The sequence below is a fragment of the Cyprinodon variegatus genome, unplaced genomic scaffold (assembly GCF_000732505.1).
Source record: "Cyprinodon variegatus isolate N-32 unplaced genomic scaffold, C_variegatus-1.0 Scaffold1257, whole genome shotgun sequence".
Lineage (NCBI taxonomy): Eukaryota > Metazoa > Chordata > Actinopteri > Cyprinodontiformes > Cyprinodontidae > Cyprinodon > Cyprinodon variegatus.
The window spans coordinates 22253-35916 of NW_015151710.1; the positions used below are offsets into that span (position 1 = coordinate 22253).

The 13664-nt window shown below is 39.6% G+C and overlaps 1 protein-coding gene and 1 long non-coding RNA gene across 2 annotated transcripts; one reads left to right on the forward strand and one right to left on the reverse strand.

Moving 5' to 3' along the window:
* Positions 1–2662: 2662 nt before the first annotated feature.
* LOC107102458 lies at positions 2663–5484 on the reverse strand. Its single transcript, XR_001482129.1, has 3 exons — positions 5395–5484; positions 3689–3929; positions 2663–2943 (listed from the first exon to the last, which is right to left on the reverse strand). It is a non-coding gene; the product is annotated as an uncharacterized LOC107102458 (long non-coding RNA).
* Positions 5485–10493: 5009 nt separating this feature from the next.
* On the forward strand, positions 10494–13381 carry LOC107102446 (trace amine-associated receptor 13c-like). Its single transcript, XM_015401766.1, has 4 exons — positions 10494–10657; positions 10851–11632; positions 13032–13109; positions 13230–13381. Exons 1-4 carry the CDS (start codon positions 10494–10496, stop codon positions 13379–13381), a joined length of 1176 nt encoding a protein of 391 aa, XP_015257252.1.
* The last annotated feature ends 283 nt before the right edge of the window (positions 13382–13664 follow it).

Consider the following 13664-nt stretch of genomic DNA (forward strand, 5'->3'; position numbering starts at 1 on the left):
GGACCCAACCAGTTCCCTATCTCCACCGATCAGTCTGAACCTCATCAGGTACAACTCAGAATCAAAATCTGTCAAGTCATCATAGCTACCTGGCTAACCAAACAATCCCTCTCTGCAGATAACTGTGTGAACCCAGTCCCGGACCTGTACCAGAACCAGTGCAAACAATTTACTGTGCTTATCCAAATAAACTGTTGAATTTTTACTCAGTCTCCTGTGGTGTTCTGCATGTAGGTTTAATCACAGAGACCCATTATGACAGTAACCAGCTGGTATTACATAAAAATATTCAGTAGTTTGATTTATTCAACACCAAACAATGAAAAACTTAAAGATACCTATTTGCATCAAAATTGAGATAAAGTGCCCCATCATATTTTACCAAAATGAGGCCATGGTCACCTTACTAGAATGAGTTGCTGCTGGAATTTTTTTTTCTCTGCTACCATGATAAAATTTAGCAGCAAAAAAGCATTGTTTTCATGTATTTCCCCAATGGTTGCAAATATAGAATAACAAAATAATGAATAATGCCTGGCGGTGTCTCTACTGATACCACAAGATAAGGTATTGACACTGATCTCTGATTGCATCTTCAAAAAGTCAGTAAAACTCTTATCTTCTGATTGAAGTTTTCAGCCTCCTTGATTGTGTAGGTTAACGCTATCTGCTCATTTATTTGTAGGGCTGAAATATTAACATTTTACTATTTAGTACTCTTTTTTTCTGGCCTTCTCGTTAAACATGTTTCAAATTGTTCATCCTTCATCAGAGATATTTTTGATGAAGTGATAAGCTGATACCAAAAAAATTGTGTGTTAAATGCATAAACATAAACAAAAATAAACATATGTTGTGATATGTTGATGCACGTATCAGCTACCAGTTACATTCCATAACATCAAATCCTAATGAATGCAATACCTGGGCCGGTATTGCAGCACTTCCACCTTGTGTGAACCTGTGCCTTTTTTTATTTGCTTAAACTTTACAAACATAAAAGAGAGACATTTTTCACTGATGGAACACTCTCATAGACATTGTCCTTTCTTAATACTTGATGAAGCAAAAACGTTCCTGTTGGCTCTGCACGTAAGTGCAATTGAAATAATCTTTTTGCCAAGCAGGAAAGGACATAGCACTATTTCTACAAATGATGTCACACTGCTAAGCTAAGATGTCTCCCACAGGTTCTACAATCTGTCTGTTTTACTCAGAAATATAAAGGTTTTTAAATTTGTAACAGGTGGTATAATTACAATAAAAATGTGAACTTGACAAATACCAAGTATAAATAACAAATTAGGGGGGAGAGTCAGGATCAAGCCTTTAGAAATAGAGCTGAAATTTTCATTGATGGCAAGAAAAGTTATTCTCATAAAGAGCTGCTGGTTCTGTTGTGACATCATCCGTATAAATTTCAATCTGAAAAATTCACACAAAGAGAAAAGAAAATGAGGAGAAATTTATTGATACAATTACTTTGTCTTTGATAATTTTGATAGATATGCATGAACAGGAGCAAAGAATAAGGCTGTTCCCCCCACCCCCAAGGCCTGAAACTAGTGATGGAGTGGAGATAGATGAAGTTGGTCAGTTTGTAGACTGCTGGTTAGCAAGATGGTATGCTGAGCTTTATGTGGAGATCCAATGGATTGCGTGAGCTGATACTAGAGCTTCACTCTAGTATCTAGTAAGGGACCTGGAAGATGTAAGTCCAGTTGGTAACACAGGTTGAGAGAACCTGTTCATGATGAGCAAGCATGAAGCGACAGTGGAGAGGAAAAACTCCCTGTTGGGAAGAAACCTCTGGCAGAACAAGGCGGTCTTCTGCCGGACCGGTTAAGATGAGACAGTGAACGCAGTAAGAGTCTGGGAGGAATGACACTCTGATGAAGCTTTAGCTACGAAGGTGGAGGAAGGGCTGGAGGTGGGTTGAAACAGTGTTATCTGAATGAAGTCACAGCCGTCCGCCGCCTGCACACAGGAGCAAACAGGTGCTTTGGCTGCCGATTGGCTTTCGTGGAGGTGTGGTTCAAAGCTGATTGGCTGTATCTCAGGTGGATGTATGAGAAACAATAAGTTTCTTCAGTTAAACTTCCGCCTAGGCTCCATTATCAGTATACAGATAAAATCCAACACATGTATTTTCAGAGGAGCCACCCATGATCTTCTTGCTTTAACGAGTTTTCCTGAATATCATGGAGGCATCTGTATGTATATGCTAAAATATTCATATTCATAACACACTCTTAGAAAATCCAGTGTTAGAATTTCTTTGGATCGGCGAAAAATCTCACAATAGGTATCCTTACAAATACGTTAATTTCCTGAACGCTTAAATCAGATTCTTTAAAGGATTTTTTTAACTTGCTGCTGGAAATTGCTGCTCTTATTCCAGTAGCACATAATCCAAGCTGCAATAATGATTTTTGTTTCAAAAAAGCATTCTATGACAGTTAAGTTTAAAACAATGGTTGGGTAAAAACATTTGCAGATAAAATTGATGAATACTTCTATATACATCTACAATTCTGAAAATTGTTGCCACTGAAAGAAAGTTTTGTGGCACACAATCTACATTTGAATATTATGAAGTTATCAATAGGAAATATCAAAATACTATTAATAAAAATATAACAAAATTTGAAATTTGTGGACATTTCTTTATTGAAGTACAACCCCCCAAAAAGCCTCACACCGCAGTAATTTAAGATAGATGGGGATAATTTCCTCGGGAACCTCTCTCAGGCTGACAACATCACTGGTCACTTGAGCCAGCCACAGATCAGACATCAACCTTCGGTCGAGTCCTCCCTGGCATTTTCTATGATCACATCTATGAGTTTTTCAGGCCTCCAAGCAGGTGGGCCGGCTTTCGTTACTGAGGTGTCCTCCTCGTCAGTCTCCTCGTTGCTAACAAGAGCCATCACCATTACACAGCTGGAAAAAAAAAAAATAAATAAATAAAAATAAAAAAGCAAGTCAAATTAAATTATACAAATCTTTATTTTTACTTCACCGCACATTTTGGTATTAAAAAATTTTTCCTTGCTTTATTCAAAGTAAAGCCTGGAAACCAAACAATACAATTAGTCTACCAACCCGGTTGCGGAAAGAAACAAAAATTTAGTGCGTAAATTGAACCCGCTCTTGAATAGGCTCATTGTTGTGCAATGATAGTAGCCCTAATACAAAGTTAATGTAATCATAACTATACCCAATCAAAATAAAATGAGAGAATTAGTATATTAAACAGACTAATGGAACATATACTCTGAGAAGATCCGTGTTTCTCATCCAGAGAGGACTTTTAATACGTAAAACAGACTAACTGCAGACATGTTGACAAGTCATTTTTTGCAAGTCAAAGTCAAGTCTCGTGTATTGAGCATGCCTGTTTTATTTCCAAAAGTAAGATAAAATTTATACTTATTGAATGGTTTTGTCATAATGAGCTTTAAAGATCTGACCCACATGCAGAGAACCACTCAGAGACCAAGGGTAAAAGTTAACCGGTTTATTGAGGGTTAGCAAAACACAGATAGAGAGAGATATTCTGCTGGGTAATACTGTTGGACCTCAGCAGACTGGTGAACCGGAAACTCTGAAGGGGGGGTCACAATGATCAGGTCAGGGACCGTGGGAAAAAAGACAGAGGCTTGTATATTGCTTGAGAGGCACTCACGTTTGGGGGGGCTCTTGGGTCCAGTTTGTGGGGTTAAATCCAGAGAAGAATAAACTCGTTGGAGAGCGGACAGGCAGCCTAACGTTGGTCCCAGAGGAGTGAAGGAGCGGACTGTCACTTGGTTTTCCAGAAGTGGACTTGAACCGATCATGTGGAGGTTTCCCCTTGCTCAGTTTGACTCAGTTAATACTTCCAGGGAGGATAGAAGGTCCAGGCATATCTAGTGACACAGGAAGGCTTCCTGCCAAAGAACAAAGAAAAAGTAAGTTTAGATTCAGAGAGACAAGGCTAAGGTTAGACTTTGCTAATCTCAGTTTGGCTAGAGTACCCAATACTGGTAAACACTCTGGCGTCGAGGTAGTGACGGCCCTGCTGCTCAAATACTCCTCTGGTAAAGACCCAACGAGCCGCAGGTGTGCAAGGAGGCCCAACGAGAACAGGGCACCATCTGGTGGTGGAGAGAAGAAAAACACAAAAAAAACACACAAACTGAAATCCTAACAGGTGTCCTATTGTTGAAAACACATAACTACTACAATACATTTATATTTATACTTATATAAATATAGTATAGTAGTAAGACAGATGCCTTTTAATGCATTATTTATAAATGGCTCAAAAAGTCACTTTACAGTGACTTTTTGACTTTAAAGTCAAGTTACAGTGGTTACACTGTAACCAAAGTCACAGTGTCAAAGTGTCTTGAAATAATGTGTCTTAATGTAAGATACGTAAAGGTGTAGGCCCATCATGAGAAATATCTTTTCAATGCAGTCTATTCTGCTATCAGTGAGGAGTTGGACACACCATTATAGTATAGCCCATTATGTATAATATACCATTGTGTCCAGACAGGAACTCCTTTTTAATGCCACAGTGTCAATGCCAACTTCTCCTATTAAGGTGATTTTTAATTTATTTGCTGGGCCTCCAGTCTTCTGCCACAGCCAAAGCTTTAGACCTCTCTACAGCATGTTGTCCCTCGAGACACAAATTTCAAATGACCTTCCCCTCTCAAATTTTGAGTCATCCCAAAGCAGAACATCTTCTTCACTGTTTAGGTAAATTATTGTGTCTTAAAACTGTGATAAATATATTTTGGCAGATAAATCACAGTTTCAAGATCAATTTTTGTACCATGAGATTTCATCTATTGGATTTTGAGTTGGTTCTTCCAGATCATGTGGATTTTCAGGTCCAGCATCTGGGTTCTTTACAGGACTACAATTAATGAAAGTTCCATTAAATTCCAACTACTCTCAGCCAACCAAAATATCTGATGTTATTATGTGACTTAACTTACCTTGCTCCACAGAAAGATGTTCTGGATTGGTATTTGTTGCATATCGGGCATATTATCTTACTTTGCTAAATGGGAAGACAGAATTAGTTTATGTTTTGATAGCAAATCACCTCATCATAAATGGTGATGCTCATTTATGGTTTCACTCAAAATCAGAAGTAATAAAAATATAAAGCATTATATCAGAATCAGAAATACTTTAATAATCCCAGAGGGAAATTACTTTTGTTACACGCCAAACATCATATGGATTTTGGGATAGTTTTGATTATCTTCTGGATTAACAACAATTTTTCAGGAATTTTCAAGGAAAGTTTTGACAAAAGTTAGTTTGGAGGCCTGATGGCAACATCCATATTTTAGTTGCATAAAGTGGAAAAAAGGGAAAAGACAGGCATCTCACCTCTGAATCACAAAAAGTCTTCCGAGACATCCCTTCACAATCACCTTGCACATGCAGGGCTAGCATTTACAAAGGTATGACCATTTTGCACTATGTGCATTTCCCCTTTGGCATGAGATTGAACTCTGTAGCATCCACTTGCAGTGGTGTTATATCAATGTTTTCTTGGAGTGGACCAATAGAAACCATAAAATTCCCTCCTGCAGAGGCTTCTGAGAACAGAGTTGGTGTTTCCCTCTGACTCTAAGTCAAAAGCGGCCATTCTCCTCCTTCCAGGCCAACCTGAAAATTAAAGAGTGCTAACTATGGTATTCCACCAGAGTATCATGTTCATCTGCTGTTTGTAACTCCATTTCAGCTGATGTGGAAGTGGGGGCTAATGCTTGGTTAGATGGTCCTTTTCTATCCCTCCCCATCCCCCTCCCTCTGGTAGCACATGGCTTTCCTGTTGCAACACCTGGATTTTTGATGCAATGGAGGAAGGGGCAAATTTTACTCCTTTTGTGTCTTAGCACACTGAGGTTCCCAGTCTGAGTCACTTTCCTCTTCTGGTATCCATTCGCTATAAAACACATTAAAACATAAATAAATAAATATATATGTATCTATGTAATCCTGTTTCGAAATGTCTTAGTGGAGTTCTTTGTCTAAAAAAAATTATTTGATCAAAATAAAAATATCTTTATCCAGGCAAGGTGTTGCAATTAATGTAGCTATTGGTATATTGGTTAATGATAATTAAACAACACTACTAAGCAGTTATAACTGTGTGTGCAGCAATACCTGCATTGATAAATGCTTGTTATCATTACTTAATATAATTTAATGCAAAAAAAAATAAGTAGGCTATCAAAAAAAAAATCAGAAAAAGAATCAGTCAGGATCAGAGTACTTCATCAATCTGCACTGTAATAAAATAAAGACATACTATCATGGTTCTGTTTTGGCCCGGCTATCACCTCCTGTTATTTTCCAGCACCTCCTCTTCTCACACAGCTCAGGCTCCACTTCCTCAGTAATTAGTCACACCTGTTAAGCACCAATTAGTCTATACTCACTCCACCTGCCACCCTCTCTACAAACCTCCCCCACTTAGCTATTCCCCGCCTGTTCGTATTCAGTCACTACTAACCCAACACCTCGTCAGTCCGGTTCCGTTGCTGCGCTGCTAGATCTTTGCCTTCTGCCGTGTGAACTCTTTTGTCTGCTCCTGGGGATTTACAGCAGTTCAGCGACTTCAGCTATACTCTTAGTCTTCCTGTGGATATATTACAGACTCTGCTTCACCAAGAAACCACTCAGTTGTCCTGGGCATTACTGAAGCTAAGGCTCACATGTACACCTCAAGTTCCAGTCACGTACAGCCTCTGGTTACCTTCATCCACAACTCTTTACTTTCAATGAACCTTCAAGACTAGCTCTGTGTTTGTGGTGTGCATTCTGGCTTCATCAAAGAAAAATCCTGACAGTATGAATTGGCCAAAGATGAACCCGATGCACACACAGAGCTTAGAGTCCATATTTGAAAAGCCGAGGATGCAGCTGGTCTCATGTGCTGCCCTCAACCTGCTGTAGATTCGGTTGAATGTGGTGGGGGTCCTTTGGGAACATCTCAAAGACAAAACAGAACTCTTGTCTAACCTAGGGATTATCGGTTTGGCTGAAGAGGTTGAGTGCATCTTGGTGACTGCTTGTGCCGATACCTTCTACAGACCACACCCACCTAGACCTCCTCTCACCCGGCTGTCTGTCCCATCCACTGCTGCCACCTCTGATCTGGTCTCCGTTCCTGTCTCTGCAGCAGCCGCTGTTGTTGCTGCTACTCCCACCACTGCTGCCACTCCTGTCGCAGCTGTCTCCGCCACAACTTCTGCTGCCTCTTCGCCAGCCTCAGTCACTCCCTCATTGTCTGTCTCCTCCCGGTGCAGCCGCCGGGCTCGTCGGCGCAACAGGTCAGTTACTGGCCAGCTTGAAGCCCAGCAGGGCATCACTGCAGCACTTCTGCCCGCTGGGGCTGCCGTCAACTCCGTCTTCCTAGTGAGTTGGTCTGGCAACGTCGAAGTTGCTCCGGCGAGTCAGAACAGAGGATTCTCACTTCTCCGTCGCCTTGGTCACCACCTCCTACAAACACAGCTGGTCTTTCGGGTGCGGGCCGAGGTTAAGGATTGGAGGGTTACTATCCCACTGGTCCAGGCTTGCACATCAAGGAGACACAACTGTGGGATTTCTTTTATGGTAACCAGGTGACCTCCTTCCCTGCTGGCCAAATGCTGCTTAGCCACATCGGGCCTCAGCAGGGGGTCCTGCCCCGTTGTCGACTGTCACTGAAGGCCAAGTCCTGCCGGCCTCCAAGTGCTCCGTCCTGCCAGTTGCCGGAAGTCAAGCCCTGTTAGCCACCGAAAACAAAGTCCTGGCGGCCTTTGAAAGCAAAGACCTGCCGGCAAACGTAAGCCCAGTTCTGCCGGCCGCTGAAAACTGCTTGCACGGCACTAATTTGCTACAGTGGTTCTCCAGGGAACAACAGTGCTTTGTCTAAAGATGTTTTAGAACTGATTGTCGACCTTTAGTTTATATTTTTGGATAATTAGTTATTGTAAGTAGAGTTATAAGTTGTTTTGCTAATTTCTGAGCATAGCCTTCCAGGCTTAGCTGTTTCTCTAGCACTTAGTTTATGTATATGAAAGTTACTCATGAAAAAATACTATGAATGAAAACCTGATACTCATAGACTTGTAGATATGAACAGAATGAGAGAGAATGAGAATGCATTTCTAGTTTTTATTTTCCTCATTTTACTATTCCCTTAGGGGCGGCAGAGCTCTTCAGGCTCCACAACATTGGAAAGCCCTGGTGACCACCCTTCACCTACCCCTTTCCTGCAACCCAGAGACACTGTTCTAGTTTTCCATTAATAAAAATATTGATTTATCCATTTTATTCATCTTAGGAAATACTAACACTGTGGAGAGGCATTCCTTGTTTTTCGTTGATAAAATATTAAATAATATGTATAAGTAAATGACCCCATTACTATCCCAGGTTTCTAATTGCATCTTGACAAGATGTAATTCTTTTTACCTACGAGATGGAAATGTTCCTAATTTTGACTTAGAAATCTACTCAGAAAAAGGGTCACCTTAAATTTATACCTACATGAGCAGGGACCCAGCAAACTGTCACATTTCTGTAAACATTCTGTATTCTAAATAAACTTTCAGGATTTTCTCATAAAAAATTTTCTTTTTCAGATTTTATATTTTGAAGTTTATGAAGAGCTCCTGTATTGGTACACAATAAATTACCTAGAAATTCTTTTTATTAAAATGTAACACATTATATTTGTTTACCATATTGTTTTTGATTCTTTTAACTTATGATTTGGCATTGGTTAACTATTTGGTTGCACACATTTGGTAGACTCATCTTGTTACACTTTAATTGTATGGTTTACTTTCAACTAATACTTTTCTTTTGAGCTGCCAGTTCCTCAAAGGCTGCTGTGGGCTTGGCTTGGCCAGTAAAGCAAGAGTCCCAGCTGCAAATAATTTCAGTGGCATTGAGACTTAATTGGACTCTTTCACTTATTTTAGAAGAGGTGTGGGAAAGTTTAAGTTTTTCCATTTTATTTTATTTTTTTGTTTTAATTAAAAATAGAGTGTTTAAATACTTAAGTTATTTTGTCTCATAAGTTGCTGATTTTGTATTGTATAGATCAGTTTTTTGTTGTTGCAGTAGTTTTGTTTAGGTAATTGTATATAATGTTCCCTCTTGTGTCAAAATGGCCTGATCAGCCCGTATATATGATCACATTGTGTCTGCGTTTGTTTTGTTAATGAATACTTTAGTTGCTTGTGTTAAAGCCCATGTCACAACTTGCCAATTATCTAGCGTAAGCGCCTGATGTCCTAGAGTCTTCCAAAATGCTGGCATATGCTTAACTTTACATGTATTTTTAAAATTTGGGGCCTATACATAGAGTATAGCGAGTCCAGAACTTCAGTTAGGCTAGACAGCCTAACTTATGCATAACACGCGGCAGCATAATGCCTATCAAACGTCACAATCCAGTGTCCCAAGGGGGGCAGCAATGGGCCTGGAGGCACCCAGCCTGAATAAAAAGGTTTCTTTCCTCAAGGTATTAACCTATCTGCTGTTTACCACCCATCAAAAAAAAAAAAAAAATACATAAAAAGAATTAAATAAAAAAAGAAAAAGAAAAAGAAAAAAAAGGTTTGCAGTCACAGCAGTTTCACCATCATGTGTGCTAGGAAGTTTGTTGGTCGTGGCCGTGGGCGTGAATGCAGGAAGGATCCATCAAACTCACCTTCTCTCTTACCCTACAACTGGAACAAAGTCAAATTAATGAGATCATACTAATGTTGGAAGACAGCTAGTATGTATTCCTGTCTCAGCATTGGCGGATCCTCTATCTCTTGTGGAACGTCTGAAGTCTGGAAGAGTATGGATGGTTTTTTTCTGTGAACCCCCTTTTAAACCAAAGAGCTGCCAATACGCCATTATGCAATAGCTTGCAAGTTTGCATAAGTTATGCTCATGGGATTTTGATAAGCTAGACACCATGATTTAGGATTAACAAACACCTAACATATGTCAATCATCCCATAACTTACCTGTAACTTATGGCCCACTACTTGCCGTATGTCGACGTGTGCCAGTGTGCTCATCACTTACAAAAAACTGACCCAAAACTTAACATATGCCAGAGCTTTTGACAGATTTTCTTTGTCAGGCATACGCTGGCTAAATCATAGTGATGGTGAGATCAAACCTCATGAGGCATTTGAACCATTATAGATTGAATTTTCTGGGTGTTGTTTATAAATTAATGTAAAGTTAAACATAAATAAATGTTCAAACAGCATTGTTAAAAAAAAAAAAACACTGCTGGTATATTTTTCGGTTTTGTCATTGGTTTTGTATGCGAAAAACAAAAATTTAAATGTGGAAGCTACACTACACACGATCTCATCCCATGGGTTTCCATGGGGACAGAAATGTGAGGTGGAGAATAAGTAGACCAGCCAGTTAAATCAGCTCATAGAGCCTCATCAGTATCCAGGAGCTGCTGCCCCACGATAATGGAGGAGACTGAGCTCTGCTTTCCACAATTCTTTAACACTTCATGCAGCAGATCAAAACGTACTTACTATGAAACTATGACAACCTACATTCTGCTGTTTTCCGTCTCTCTGCTCACCTCATCTCTAAATCTGCTGGTCATCATCTCTATCTCACACTTCAGGTTTCAATTGAGTTAGCAAATTTAACAAAAATGATTGGAACTGCTGTAAATTAGTTTGGGTGATTAGAGTTCTAATTAGTGATTAGAACTGCTTTGGTTTGGGGTTTTGTAGTACAGCAACTCTGCTTTTTTACAAAAAATAACGGATTACACAGACAAGAGAAAGTAAATCTGCTTTTGTTTTTCTCCACAGGCAGCTCCACTCTCCCACCAACCTGCTCCTTCTTTCTCTGGCAGTCTCTGATTTCTTTATTGGTCTCCTAATGTTCTTTCAAATTGTACTCATAAATGGCTGCTGGCTTCTGGGTGACAGTTTCTGTGTCATATTTCACTTTCTGGCTTATATTTTTACCAACGCCTCAATAGGAACCATGGTGATGATATCTATTGATCGTTATGTAGCAATATGTTACCCCCTCCATTACAATACTAAAATAACACAGAAAAAAGTGCAAATCTCTGTTTCCTTGTGTTGGACCTGGTCTATGGTGTTTCAGAGCCTTAATCTGATGGAGAACTTCAAACAACCGGGCATGTATAACTCCTGCTTAGGGGAATGTGTCATTGTGATAAATTACACCAGTGGTTTGGTAGATGTTATTTTGTCCTTTATAGTCCCCATCACTATAATAGTAGTTTTGTATCTCAGAATATTTGTGGTGGCAGTTTCTCAGATTCGAGCAATACACTCTCACACTGCAGGATTAACCCTCCATGGTTCTGTAAATGTTAAGAAATCTGAAATTAAAGTAGCCGTGTCCCTCGGGGTTGTAGTCATTGTGTTCCTGATATGTCTGTTACCATATTTCTGTGTCACACTTACAGGCCAAGATACGTTACTTAATGCCTCCTCCACTGCTTTTGTGATATTTTTATTTGACTTTAACTCCTGTCTAAACCCTATTATTTATACATTTTTCTACTCTTGGTTTAGAAAATCAATTAAACTAATTATTACACTTCGGATTTTGCAAAGTGATTCCTGTGACATGGACATATTGTAAAAACCCTGCATTAAAGAAAAAATAGACCTTAATTTAGTCACATGTAAACAGAAAAGCATAACTAAAAGAAATGCAAGTATCCCACCTCTTCTAAAACTATATTATTTGCTGAAGTTCTTCCCTTTTTAAATATCTGACACTTAAACAATATAGATTAGTTGAGGTATCAGACACTTTTGGTTTCTCCCATGCGCCCAATTTTCTTGATGTTCCAAACACACACCATGCTGTTAGGAATAAAACAAAGTGGTGTTTTTCTAATTAAAGCATAGCCTTTATGTCATTGTTTTTTATTCCAGAATTTATCCTGCAGTTACAAAATAGAAACATATTTAATAATATTTTTTTTTATTTTACAGGGACAACTACTGAGTTTTTTAATGCAATTCAATGCAATGATAACTGATCTTTAATTTTTGCAAAAGTAAATATATTTTTTTGTCTTAAAACTCAAATTCTTCATGTGGAATTAGAAAGATCAACTTATAATTTCAACTGGAAAAATTCAACTGGAAAAAGTCATAATTTGACTTTAATGCACATGTCTTAAATCTTTCTTTGTATTTTTATGTTAAGCTAAATAAAAAGTTGACACAAAGCTAACACCAAGCCTTTCATTTTAGTTAAGTGTTAGGATGCACACAATTGAGAGACTCCTGTTGCAATCAGCTGGTATTACACAAAAATAATCAGTATTTTGATTTATTCAACATCAACAAATGTGTTAGAAAAATGTAAATGTTATCATTTGGACTGTTAGGAATGTTCTAGTGTTTTTTCTGTTGTTTTAACTTCAAACGGGGAAAACAAGGGGTTCACCCAGCACAGGAAAAGTCATGCTCTATCCAGCCTTGTGTGGTTTCAGCTGACTGATCATCTCCTGCAATACAACTGTAATAAGAACTGTCATGCTTTATCATGTGTAAACCTCTGACCCCGCCTGACAACTTCTGACCCCTCGGTTAACTCCTATGAAGTCTGATAATAAAGGCATGGGACAGAGAGGTCCCAGCAGAGTTGACTACAGACTATTCATGGGTTTCATACTCTCTTCTCTATCTCCGCTTTTCTGCAGTAAAGCAACTTACCTTTGTTTGGTTTTCATTTCTAGGACAATAAGGGCTTATTGATATTTAGCCCTATCTAAATAAAAAACTTAAAGATACCTATTTATATCAAAATTGATATAAACTGACCCATCATATTTTACCAAAAGGAGACCATGGTCACTGGACTAGAACGAGTTGCGGATTTTTTTTTTTCTCTGCTACTTTTGTGGAGGGTGGTCTGGTCCGGGTGCGGGATGGGGCTTGAAGCAGGAACAAGATGGGTTGGTGTCACCGCTCTCCTCACCCCCATCTGGATTTTAGGTTCACTTATTGGGTCATCCCATAAGCCCAGGACCAACCACCAGTGCCGCCGGGTCTTTAGTCCTGGTATTATTGGATGTGAGTGTTATGTGTGAATGTGCATCCGGGTTTTTTTTTTTTCTTCTGTAGTGAGTTGGGGCACTAGGGTGAGAAAGCCTGATTGTTTTTCTCTCTCTCTGAACTGCTCCTTCTCCCTAGCACATCTCAAGTCTCCGCTAAGTGTGGAGCCCATTCCCCCTGCCCTGCTCTCTCTCCGCTGGCTGGCACCTGGGCTCACCGGTGCACTGGTGGAGCCCGGGTGCCTAGAAGCAGCAGAGGCGATTTTGCTGCTCCTGCTGTGTCCGGTGTGAACATAGCATGAGGTTGGAGAGGGCCAGCATGTCTTGAGTATTGTGAAGAAGAGTGATGGCTTCCTCTTCTGAAGGTACAGATAGAAGACCATCGTCAACATAGAAATTCCTCTCAACAAACAGCCTAGCATCTATGCCGTACTCCCTCTCTCCCTCTGCAGCAGCTCTTCAAAGCCCGTATATGGCCACTGATGGTGATGGGCTATTTCCAAAGACATGTACGCACATCCTGTGCTCAATGACGTCATCATCCAGTTCATTATTGCGATGCCAGAGGAAGCTC